The sequence below is a fragment of the Choloepus didactylus genome, chromosome 8 (assembly GCF_015220235.1).
Source record: "Choloepus didactylus isolate mChoDid1 chromosome 8, mChoDid1.pri, whole genome shotgun sequence".
In the NCBI taxonomy this organism is placed as follows: Eukaryota; Metazoa; Chordata; class Mammalia; order Pilosa; family Megalonychidae; genus Choloepus; species Choloepus didactylus.
This window is the reverse complement of record NC_051314.1, coordinates 111,952,272-111,965,519: the sequence shown is the minus strand read 5'-3', so window position 1 is coordinate 111,965,519 and position 13,248 is coordinate 111,952,272. Positions and strand designations below refer to the sequence as shown.

The window sequence follows — 13,248 nt, the reverse complement described above, 5'->3', positions numbered from 1 at the left end:
TTCAATAGAATTAAAAGAAAATGATACACAACTTCATGGGGTGCTTTTTGTGATGAATCCGTCCTGAGAGGGCCATCAATATACAGTTTATCAATATCAAATGTGAGGTAGGAGTAAAAATGCAGTGAAAAATATTTTATTTGATAATGGTGTGTGTGTGTGTGCACACGTATGTATGTGTGTGTCCATGACCATGTGGGGGTGGGATGTGAATATGTGTGGGTCAGTGTGGGTGTGCATGCATTTGAGTTGTGTACATTGAGCATTATGAGTGAGCAAGTAACTGTATGTGCTTATTGGTATATATGTGTGTCACTCACATAAATTGTCATTGCCACTGATTGTTGTCTAAAACTTTGGGCAGATTTCAAGCCCCTTTTCAGGGAATTATCAGACCTATCTGCAAGTCTCCCCAATTCTCCTACATGCTAGCCCTCTCCCTGAGTGAGAATACAAGTTGACATCAAATACTGACCTTTGTCTCTTGTGTGTCTGGTGTCTAAACCAAAAGCACCCTTTAAAAATCAACAACAGGGAATAATGGCACACAGGCACTTGTCAGAAAATGCAACCAGAAATGAACCGCAGTCTCCCTCTTCTCAAAAGCCCCCTTGAGAAAGCTGATATCTGAGAGAGAAAGTCAGATGGACACGTTAACTTTCCCCTCCAGATTTCCTCATGCCATCCTGCTTATAGAAGAAGCCACCTCTTTTAATAACAGCAGTTCACTTACTTACAGGCCTGGCTTCACTGCCTTCAGCCAAGTTTGCTGCCCTTTGCAAAAGCATTGCCAAAACACCTTCAATTTATTTTCTCTTTTAATATATAAATGTGCTATGCTTAATTTTAAATTTTATTAGGCTATATTTAATTTTGCCATGTTTAATTTTACAAGCTTTCTAAAATACTTTTGGAAATTGTATAGATCCTAAATAGATATATATTCTGCTGAAATTATGATACACCATGCCTACTCGGCCTTGCTGACCAGTAAGGCAACTTTTGCTAAAATTAAATCACATTTGATATGTTTGTAGTAAATCTATTTTGGCTCCTAATGATCTCCATTTTCTTTTCAATGTGTCAAAAACTGTCTACTTAACAATGTAGAATTTTGCCTAATAATGACAAGAAGGTTAACAATGTGTGGCTTAAACAGAGAGTCTTCCCTTTCCTTTCAGAAAATGGAATCCTTTATCAAACATTGGACTTGTTAGATATGGTTGCCCTGTTCTTACATCTACATTTAGTGCAAGCACTCTAAACCTCAATTTTCTTTACTTAAGGGCCCCTTAAGTAAGGATTTCAGGAGATCTACTAATTACTGAGGTTCTATTCTACTCCAATAATTTTACACATGCTAGGCAATTGTATTTGATTCTCCCAACATTTGAGATAGGCATTATAATCCCCAATTAGTAGTTCAGGAAACTGAGACTGAGAGGTTAAATGACTTAACTAAGTCACTTATTTGATGTGAAACATCATTTATCTCTATTCTCAAGAACAAAAACTAGAATCAGAGGCATCTCATCAGAAGCACTTAATACATATTTGCTGAATAATTAAGCCTACTAAATTGGCTCTCTGGACTAAAACTGTCACCCAAGCAGTTTAAGAAAAATAAATATTTTATATCTGTTAATTTAATATTTCAGCAAAAATGGGCTTTTTGAGCCTCAGTCACCAGGCCCCACACCCCACTGTCAAATAATTTCATTTCACTTGATATGTATTCTGTTATTGCAAAGATGGTAGTGTCACCAGCTTTACTGAACACAGAAAAATAGAATTGTGGCAATAACATTCGAAATGCAAGAGTGAGTAAATTTCTAAGAGAGGATACTAATATCTCTCTAGTTTTAAGACACTCAACTAGAATACAGATCACTTTTTTGATCTTCCTGGTTGTATTATGTAATCCATGAATTGTATTAGTAAACTTTTCTGTTAACATCAATGACAGAAATAAGGTGGTGAAAAGAACTCTGCTAAGGTCACAGAAGATGTAAATAATGGTGTCTTCTCTATCCATAGGGACTGTATCAACTGAATAGACCACACGGAATCTTCACAGGGAAAACAAAGTCTGTTCCAACCACTATATCATAGGAGTTCCTTAATGATCAAATGTGAAAATGTTCATTAAGATGTCTTAAAATCATTAACACAGTGAAAAAATAAGGGAATAATAACAATTACTATCATTCAGGTGTTTGCCTTTTTAGAACGGAAAATAAAACTTTAAATAATGTACACTACTTACTTGAGATTTCTATTCACTTGCGTTTTAATCATGAAAAACAACTATACTGAGAAATGTTTTAATACTGAACTCAAGTTAGTATTTTAGAGATGTTTAATGCTTGTTTGCCTTTATTTTATTTCAGAAATGTTCCACCTGAACTGAAATCACTTGCAGTGGGTTTCCATTCACTGACTATACGATCACTAGGTATGATAAATGTATAGATTATAAGTTCATGACATAAGTATTCATGTCAAAGCTCAAAGACTGAATATAATTAATTACCAATTATGAAAAAGTAAAAGTGAAAATCATTTCCATTTTGTAATAAATGAAAAATAATAAGACAGAGGAAAACTGATTGTCCTAAAAGAGAATTTGATTAATTTTAGTTAAAGTCAATCTTTTAAAATCAAGGAATCACCATATTAGTATTACTCTCTTTCTCATACAAAGATGTGTGCTCTCTAAAGTTCTACTTTTAGATGGCCTGGCTTCTATACTGAGGGAGGTAAGGCCTGGAGACAGCTTGGAATCTGGTCAGACCAAGAGTGTGCACAACAACAGAAAATTAGTAACTGCCCCTACCTCCCACTGCCTAGCTCTCTAAAGCTGGGGTAGCTAACCTTTATCAGAAGGCAAACATGTAAAAGGAAATGAAAACTTAAGGCTCCAGCAACTGAGCATCTTGGATTAAAGGAGTGTTCTGACCTAAATAAGTCTCAGGAAATTGTGCTTTACATAGGGCTGAAGACTCCAGAGGTTACAGGTCTATTTCTAAATAGTCAAACAAGGTGATTTTGGAAATTATCCTTTCTCTCTTGCTGCCATTTGCCATGTTAACCCCAGATTCCTGTTGATGTTTGCAGTTTAATAACTTCTAACACAACCTTTGTCTGTGTGCCTTTGTGAGACCTAGGAAAAGTATAAGCTTATCCCTAAAAAGTAGAAAAAGAACACCATTCATTTAGTGATAGAAGCAGAGGAGTGGTTATGGTGTGGAGCAAACGCTGATGGCAGAAGGAAAGGGAAGTGGGAGGAATCAAGAGAAAACAGAATAACTTAGTGGCCAAATTACAATAGAGAAGTTGTCCAAGAAGTATGTTTGGGGAGAAGGCCGCAGATCCTTCAAGATAAACAGAGGAAATATAAAGGAAATGGGACAGGGGTGAAGATGGAGGTGCGGCAAGATTCTGTCCCAGTTCTCTGCCCGGCATTCTCTTCCATGCTTCTCTAATCTCACAGCTTCTGTCCCCCGCCCCCCCACCCTGGTAATTCCCTACCCCCAGATCCAGTGAAGACACCTCACTTCTAGAATCCTAGGCCAAGAAGCTGGCAGATGAAAACAGAATCTGGATAGCTAGTATTTTGATGAGAAATACATAAAATAGAAATTTTGCCATTCTAATTGCAAACATCCTAATTGGATGTGGTTAACATATGGCACAATGGAACCTGGCTGCTAATATAGAGTAACAAACTTTCAATTAGCAAATGATCATCTTGAATACAATATATATGTGAATCATAGAAGGCCTATCAAGCATATTAAACTGAAAAAGATATTTGGTAAATAGGCTATTAGAAGTTTTAAAATTCCAGTATGATTAGGGCCAACTTTGTTACATAAAGCATTAAATTAATTAAGTTAGGACAAAACGCTTTGGCATTATATGGGAGAATAAATTGTTGGCATATGTTTTTTATACTCCAAAGGGTGCCCGTAATTTGTAGAAACTTGCCAGTTTCTCACCCAGTGCCTCAAAACCAGTTTTCCTCAGGTACATTGATATACCAGCTCCTGTCATTTGAAGATTTCTCAGAAATTTCAGAGACTGATTAAAAGTAAATGGATTTAGTAAAATTGTGAAATATGAATCACTATCAATTTTTTCTGTAACATAATAAAATTTGAAAATCATTCATCGAAATACCAAAATCAACAAAGCAAAACCACGAATACTTTAGTTCCTCCATCTGAAAAATAGAACTCTACTAGCATTTCCCCCCAAATTTTGCTCAAATTACCTACGCTTATAACTAAGAGTCAACCTTGGAATTTATTAAAATAGCAGTAAAAGCAGTTTGGCACTTTTGCTATATGGAAACATATATGTTCCTGGAAAGCATTTCATTCTATATTATCATGTCAAAATAGAAATTGAGATAGGGACAGACCACTGAAAACCTATGAAACAGTGATCAGAACACAAACAGTAACAAAATTCAGCACCACAGGGCCTAAGTTGGGGAGCCATTTCAGGCAATATTAAAATACACACAATCAACAGAGACAGTGATGGGTTGTGAGCTCTAATGACACCAAGAAGGAAGTGGGACTCTGAGCCAAGAAGGAAGCACATCCTTCCAGGAGCCTAGCCCTCTGCAGCACTGGGCCTGTTCTTCTCTATGTGGGAGGTCCCCGGTGCAACCACTGGCTTTTTAGTTTTCTTAAAATTGAGCTGAAAACAAACAAAAAACAAACCAAAAAAACCCACCTGCCTTTTCAGCAGTTGAGCTCAGAGATTTTCCTTTACTTGTGAAGTTATAATTTTACTCCCAATATTCCAGCTCTCCTTATCTACGAAGCATTACATATGAAACAACGTAACTTCCATGTTTTACTGATAACATTCTCCTTTTAAACAATCAGGCTTAAGATAATTGATATTATAGAAGAACAGAGTGTATGGGCATTTAATGTTCCTCCTTCCTTATGTACACTGGGTTGTAGGAAGGGGGCAAGAGTAGATAAAAAGATGTTTATGACATGATTATAAAGTTTGAACATTTGAGGTTCCTAATAACCATGATTCTTGGGTAGATGTAGGCCATGAAATTGGGCGAGTCCTCCAAATTTTTCAGCTTTTACTTAATCTACAACTTCACCTTTTTTTTATCTTGACTGTTCCATTTCCTCAGCTTTAATCTTGGGTCTCTGCTATATAATTGATTAATGATCAAAGGTAATTGAGTTATTTAGCAATAAAATGTGAACATAAAAAATATTGTACTTGAGCAGCTTTTTGTAAAGAGAATTAATAGTTAATTAAAAACAGTTCCTAAGTAACTCTAAAGCTATTTCCCTTAGCTTTATTCTTAACTTAGAAAATAAAGATGTATAAACAGCAAACCAATTTTAGTATGAGATACTGTACTTCCAATAAAACTACATTAGTCCTTGAAACTTATATTTATACCTAGGTAATGGGTCTTCATGAATTTCTAGAAAACAAAATTAATTTACTTAGTAAATATAGGGACATGAAATATCACCCAGGTATTTTTGAAAAATGATCCTTAAATTGACATTTCCTTATATCACATTGCAGGAGGAATTCTAGCTCCAATATATTTTGGGGCTCTGATTGATAAAGTATGTATGAAGTGGTCCATTGACAGCTGTGGGAAGCCAGGGGCATGCAGGATATATAATTCCATATTATATGGGTAAGTTGCCATGAATATAATTCATTCATTGATTTTTCTTTTCCTTTGACTGCAATGATTCCTAAAGAATGAGATAGCATTTTCATTATAATAATAATATTTATAATAATAGGCACCATTTAATGAGCACTTACTTTCTATTCAGTATTGTGTCAGGCAATCTGGTATCTCACTTTTATTATTCATAGGCAATGTAGAGATGGATAGTTCTCTACTTTTTCCTTACATATGAAGAAACTAAGACTCATGGAGAAGGCATTCCTGGCCCAAAGTCATACAGCTAATAACAAAAGAACTGGGAGTTGTACTCACATTTTCTTTGTTTCCAAAACCTCTCCTCATATTAAAAACAACTCTACTTCAATGGACTCTGGCTTCTCTAGAAAGACACAGAATGGCCAGCTGGGGCTCTAGGCATAAGTCTACTCATAGGGAGAAATAATCTTTAAATAATGTGAGGATAACTAGATGGCCATCTGGAAAGAAAGTAGTTACAGTGATACCTCATGCCTCAAATATAAGTTAACTGCAGCTTAATCAAATAGATACATTTAAAACAGGAAACCACAAAGTATTAGTAGAAACCATGGTAGAATGTCTTTTAATTATATAGGAAGCAGGGAATATATCTATATATAAACTAAACTCCCAAATCCATACTAGGAAAAAAGTTGATAATAAAAATTTTTTAAAACTCTTCACCACAAGACTTTTCTTAAGCAAAGTTAAAAGACAAAAGACAAATTGGTAAAAGAATTTGCAACTATCTCAAAGAGCAAATGTCCTAAATATATGAGATGCTCAATTCATTTATAATAGAATTGCAAATTAAAATTATACTAAGATATGATTTTCACCCAGATTTTCAACAATCAAAAATGCTAATTGCACACCGTATTGGAAAAAACCACATACTTTGAGCCAGCAATAGTACTTCTAGGAATTTATCCTACAAATATACTCCCAAATGTACAAGATGACACATATAAGGTTGTACATATGTACATTGCAGCCTTGTTTACAATAGCAAACTATTGGAAACAACCTAATTGTCCCTCAATAAGGGGCCAATTAAACATACAATGGTATACCCAAGCAAATTAATACTCTGAAATCTCAAAAAAAGGGGGGGGGGTAGAAATTGTTTATTTACTAATATGGAAACATCTTCAACACATAGTACCACATGAAGGAAAGGAAAAGCAAGAATATATGTGGAGTATGCTATCATTTATTTAAAAGTGGGGGAAGCCTCCTAGTTCAGGATGGATCCCTGGATGAAATTTAATGAAAAGACTTTCCACCTATGTATGTATATTCCCTAACATCCCCAACAGATACACATCTATCTCCTTTCTGAATCCTTCTAGTGAAGCAGTGCTCATTACCCTCACAGAAGTGCTCAAAAATTTTTTGAATTCTAATTATAGAAAATCTCTCCCAAGATGGGAAAAGATTTTCTAAGGTTAAAAGCATGAAAGAAACTACAATGGAAAAATCAATAAATTTACCTTAGTGACTTTATTTTATGAAAGTGTATTTTTTTTATCTTTAATTGAAATCATCACTCATTTCCAAGGTCCCTGGCAAGATGCTCCTCAGAGTTTTCCCTGAAGCACTGATTATCCAGCCCAAGTCTTAACATAAAATTGAGATGTTTTTTCTAGTTTCAGTATAAACGGATACCCTAACACCATTTTTGATCATACTTGCTCCCTGTCCTTCAGACAAGATTTAGGTTAAATCAAGGTGTGTTTTTTTTTTTTTTTTAAGTAGCATATTCACCAATGAATGCAAAACAAAAATGTTAACTGATCATCTTAGGCTTTTTTTAATTTAATACTTTTGGGTAACCTGATAATTGTTTCATTCATTTTATCTAGCATAGACACAATAATATCAACAATTCCTAAGCCAGGGAGTAAAAATCTACATTATTATCTCAATCTTAAACCTACCTCTGCATAACCAGACATCCTATATTCATTTTTCTTGATACCAATGGTAATTTTGAAGAGTTTAACAGTGGTATATAATTGCTAGACATAACTCAAACATGGGTCAAATACACGTGAAGGCTTTCCTTACATTTCTTTCATCGTATTTAGTATACCACAACATTCAGTTGCAATTTTAGTAAAATTAAGCTTAAACAGCTCCAAATTGTATAATGAATTCCATTCACCTTCAATTAAAACTAATAATCATTCATAGTATTTTTTGCATAAAACTTGGCAATATTTAGTTAAGTATGGCATGGGGCCAGCTCTTTCTAATCTACTATATCTAGGTTATCCATCTTTACTGCACATTGAAATCACCTGGAGCGCTTTAAAAATTAGTGACTTCTGTACACCTCCTTCAGAGATTGATTTCGTTGGTCAATTGGCATGGCCTGGGCCTGAGAGGTTTCAAGTCTCCTCAGGTAATTCTAATGTGCAATTAAGTTGAGAATCCCAGGGATAGACTGTATGTGCAAGGTAATTTTATGTTGTTTTTATCAGAGACCTACACACAGCACAACCTAGTGTATTACATTTAGCCCAAAACCTAAATATTGGATTCTAGTTCAATTAAAATCGATTCAGTTGGATTATTTCACAGTCAGTTCACTTTAATATCTATTCCCATTACAGATGAGCTAATCTGCTTTTGCGAAAGCTAAACATTCCAAACACACCCATACTTTATGGAAAGCAATGGGTTAAATCATTAACCACTTTTAGTTTCTGTGGCTTAATCCTTTTTTAAAAAAAATCGAAAACTTCTAATGCCCTGTCTTAGTTTGCTGGGATGCTATGACAGATACCGTATGGTGGACTGGCTTAAACAATAAACATTTATTAACTCACAGTTTCTGAGGCTACAAGTCCAAAATCAAGGCATTGTCAAGACCAAACTTCCTGTCCGGATACTAGTGCTCTCGTGCTGGTTTGCTGCAGTCCTGGAGTTCCTTGGCTCAAATCTCTGCCTCACATTACCTGGAAACATCTTTCTCCCCGCTCTTTTGGCTTCTGGCTTCCAGCTGCTCTTTTGGCTTCTGGCTTCCAGCTTCCGTCCCTTATCTTTATAAAGCCTCCAGCAATGCAGAGTAAGACCCACCCTCATTCAGGTGGGCCACACCTGTGCAATCAAGAGGTTCTAATTACAATGGGTTCACTCCCCAGGGAAGGGAATAAGATTAAGAACATGTCTAAATTGGGGTACATACTTCAATCTGCCACATGCCCCAAGGAAAAGAATCACTTTAATTTCTGCCTTCTTATTTTTATGTATAATTTCAAACATTTTTTTTTCTTTTGATGTCTTCTGTATACTAGAGAACAACATTGAAAATTGTTCCACACAATTTAAAATAAAAATCTACCTTTTTTTTTTTCTCTTTTCACAGATATACTTTCTTGGGCTTGAGGGCGGGTTTAAGATTCCCTGCGATTGTTTTATATGCTATATTCATTTTTGTCATGAAGAAAAAATATCAAGGAAAAGATACAAAGGCATCAGAAAATGGAGGAAAAGTCCTGGATGAAACAAACTTAGAACCCTTAAATAATAACAGACATTTTGAACCTTCTGCTGGAGAAGACAGTGAATTGTGAACTAAAGAGAAGGAAAAAAAGAAACAACTCTTCTGCTGGTTGCTGGTGTATTTCCAACCAACATTGAGTTGATTCAATAGGATGTTATTTTTGAGCAGAAGTTCCTGGTCCTTTCACTGAGAATTCCCACACTCTTTTGCTTATGATAATACATGAAACAAACTATAAATAAAAAGGAATAGGAATCCTATTGTTTTGATATGAATAAACATTTGTAATTAAAATCAGAAAATGCAATACCCACAAATGTAAAATGAGAGGAATGGTTAGTATATAACAGAAGAAAAAGTATTTGCTCAGATAATTGTAACTCAATGAAAACAATGGCTAGAAATTGGGGAGAGGTGAAAAAAGAAGAGAAAAAACAGCCTAAATAAGAAGAAAAATTAAATAACTTTTTTTTAATCCAGTTTGGACCATGTTACTCAAGTCAGAAGGCTTGCCAGATGGAGGATTATGCTATCATGACTTCTGTCATCTATGTATTAAGTCATTTTTTTCACAGACTTTATTAATGTATCATTTAAAATTGTGTTTGTTGTCTGATGCATCTTCCTATCTCCACTGAAATACTGGTAAAGCAATAGCAATAATTTAAAATTTGCAAACTAAATATGTTGTCAGACAACATATTACAGAATATGTTAAGTTTCTATTGGTCCATGGAGATAGATTAAGGAAACACAGACTTTGACTTGAGAAAACAAAGTCCATTTAAAGATATGCCTTCATTCCCTCTGTCTGCGCTCTAGGAAAAGTAAAATCTTCACTAGATAATTTCTCAACTGTCACTCTATTGTATGTTGTTTGCTGTTATTTCATTTTTATTGTACCTCTCCACTCTCCCTGCCACCAATTCTGTCAAAATAGTAGGAGAGAATTAGTATAAATAAGAACAAATATTTAAATATTGCATTTGCTAGAGGCAGCAGCTCTATTGTCAATTGTGGAGATTCTCAATCGATTAAAAGCAGTTTATTTTATTTTATTTCCATTAGAATCACCCATGAAACTTTTAAAAAATAAATACTATCATAGGCCATTCTGATTCAATACAGCTGTTATGGAGCCTAAACATTCCCCTCTAAGTAACATTCCATTTGTGATGTGATGAGCCCTTGAAACAGATACAGAAAACCAAGCCACACAGTAAGAGAAGGTATACCCGAGGATAGCAAACTCACAGAACATGAATGGTTGCTAGAGACTGGGAATTGGCCTTGTAGTTATACATATTAACCTATCTCAAGTCATAGACCCAAGAAAAAATTCTCTAATCATGCAAAGAGAAATTTGGAAAAACCACTCACACGGTAGGTTGGTACATAACAAGTCTAATGGGGTCTTGTGTCATTAAAAAGTAGATAAAAAGAAAAAATTATGAAGCTATTTTTTAAACCCTGCAAAGAAAATAAAGTCAAATCCCTGAAGATTTAATTATTCAACAATTTTTATTGAGTGCCAACTATCTGTCAGGTAATGTGGAATACAATGGTAAGAATAAAAAAATGACTCTACATTATGGATCTCACACACTAAAGAAGGAGACAGAACTTAACAATATTAAATTATAAAATGTTATAAAGTTATAAAATGCTATAAGTTAACATGTATAAATATATGTGCAGTGAACAATAAAAATATACCTCAGATTATGTGATCTACAGCAGAATCCAAAAATCCAGAATGAATGTTAATACCTAATCCAATGACATTTATAATAATAAAATATAAATCCTAGAGATTAAAAGAGGATAAATTCAACAGAGAAATGAGTAAGATGAGGAACATTTGCAATGAAGCAAAATAATGCAACACTATAATTAAAATGTGCATTGGATAAGGGTAAAAGAAGATAATGGCCAAAAAATCAAATCAATGATGAATAAGTTATATTTGAAAATCTCCAAAAATATAGGAGAAAAGGACAAAGAGGCAAATAATGAAAAAAGGTAGATGATATAGTGGAGAAGCAATCCCTCAACCTAAGAAATCTGTTTTTGAGGAAGAAATCAAAACTGAAAAGGAAGAATCAGTTAAAGACATAAAGGAAAAATGCTTTCTTTTGATGAAAAAAGACTTGGGTGTATAAACTGAAGTACCATTATTCACGCTTGTCTTCACACTCCCAACCATTTCCATGCGATGGGGCCTTTGACCACATGTGGTATTTCTTTCTCATGAAAACTTCTTTTCTCCACTTATTTAACTCTTGCTCAGTATTCAGATCTAAACTCAATTGCCATTCCTCCAACTTCTCTGACTTCTTTGCTGGTTAACATCTTCCAAATATATTCATAGCAACATGGCATTTATCAAAATTGTAATTTTCCATGTATAACTATGAGTCTCCTTCAGGAAGTTCCAGGAAGGTAGGAATTGAATTCATTTTCACCCACCTATTTTATTCCCAGCATCTAGCTTGGTGCCTGACACACAGCAGGTGCTTTTATAACTACTTTTGAATGAATGAATGAGGGAATAAATAGCTGAACCCCCAAAATTAGTCATATGACATGGGAATTTTATAAATAAGAACTAAAAACATCACGCAAAAATAAAAATAGCTACAATTAAGGTCATAAGATTGTGAGTGTTTAGGTTGTTTTGAAGATTTTGAGATTGAAATTCAAAATAATCTCATCAATTTCCACATCTCAAAAGTAAAGGTATTTTACTGAATCCATAGATAAATTGGGGGAGAACTGACATCCTTTCAAAGTTAAGTCTTTCAGTCAATAACTTGATATAGGTCTTTAATTTCTCTGAATAACGTTTTGTGGTTTGAGAGGTAGAGGGAGGTCTTGGAACATCTTTTATAAGATTTATTCCTAGAATTTAAGTGTTTTGATGTTATGTTAAATGTCATGCTTTACTAATATCGTTTTTAATTGTTACTGGTATATGAAAAACCACATTTGATTTTTTATATTTCCCTTGTAGCCATTGAGCTTGCTAAATTTACTTAATTTCGATAGTTTATAGAAACTTCTAGATTTCCTATACAACATGTCACTGACAGTTTCAATTTTTTCTTTTTTCCTCCTTACAAATTTAGTGTGTTTTCTTCCCTTATTTCCCTGCCTGAGACATTCAGAGATAGGAGGCATTATCTTCTCAATTCTGATACAAGGGGGAAATGTTTTAATATTTTCCATTTAGTTATAATTGCTGTATTTTTAAAAATCATGATTGTGTCCTGAATCTTATCACATGGAATTTGTTGTGATTCTTTTCTTATTCTAAATAAATATTCACATTTTAAACTCATTTTGTATTTATAATTTTGATTTTTTTTTTCTTAAAGAGCCCTCTGCTCAACCCTTATAAACTTCAGACCTTCTCAAAACCTAGCTCTGTTCCTGCTGGGGCAGCTGCTCAGTGCTGCATCAGGTATCCAGGCTCCAGCTGTCTTTCTTCTGCTATCCTCCAGGTGTTGCCTTTCATGTCTACGCTTGTTGCCTCTTGGTTATAAAATCCTACTGTTCCTATGGGCCTAATCTCCACAGTCCAGGAAGGAAGAAGGAGAAAGACCAAAATGTCTTCTCAAAAGACTTTGCCTTTTTATTTAGTAAGGGAAAACTTTCCCATTTAGCAGGCCTCTGCCATCATTTCATTGGCTAAGTAACAGCTGTAACTGTAGCCAGCATCAAAAGAGATATTCTTATATTTGCTTGTATTATTCCCTCAAACAGGAGTGGATTTTTTTTTCTTTCCATCAATCTGTGGTCATCATTTCCCACCAAGACCTGAAAAGGAAACTTACATAAAAAATTCCGATTACTTAGTGACTCACCACATACGCATAGGGTTTGAATTTACCTTGTGCTTTTATTTGTTGTTCTGCAATTGTTTTCTGTGTATATATATTCTCTAATAAAATGACACCACTTGAATTCTATGGTCTACAACTTATTTAGTGTACTAGATTGACTAGCATTCCCCTAAAAT

The 13,248-nt window shown here is 34.4% G+C and overlaps 1 protein-coding gene across 2 annotated transcripts in view; it reads left to right on the top strand.

Annotated features, from left to right (window-relative positions):
• Positions 1 to 12,567, top strand: part of SLCO1B3 (solute carrier organic anion transporter family member 1B3) — a 62,492-nt gene extending 49,925 nt beyond the window's left edge. Inside the window, exons 14-16 of one of the 2 annotated variants that reach the window (XM_037845245.1) lie at positions 2,391 to 2,455; positions 5,581 to 5,698; positions 9,090 to 12,567. In XM_037845245.1, the coding sequence (XP_037701173.1) occupies positions 2,391 to 2,455; positions 5,581 to 5,698; positions 9,090 to 9,297 (391 nt within the window). In that variant the 3' untranslated portion in view covers positions 9,298 to 12,567. The other variant, XM_037845246.1, reaches the window with a different exon arrangement.
• The last annotated feature ends 681 nt before the right edge of the window (positions 12,568 to 13,248 follow it).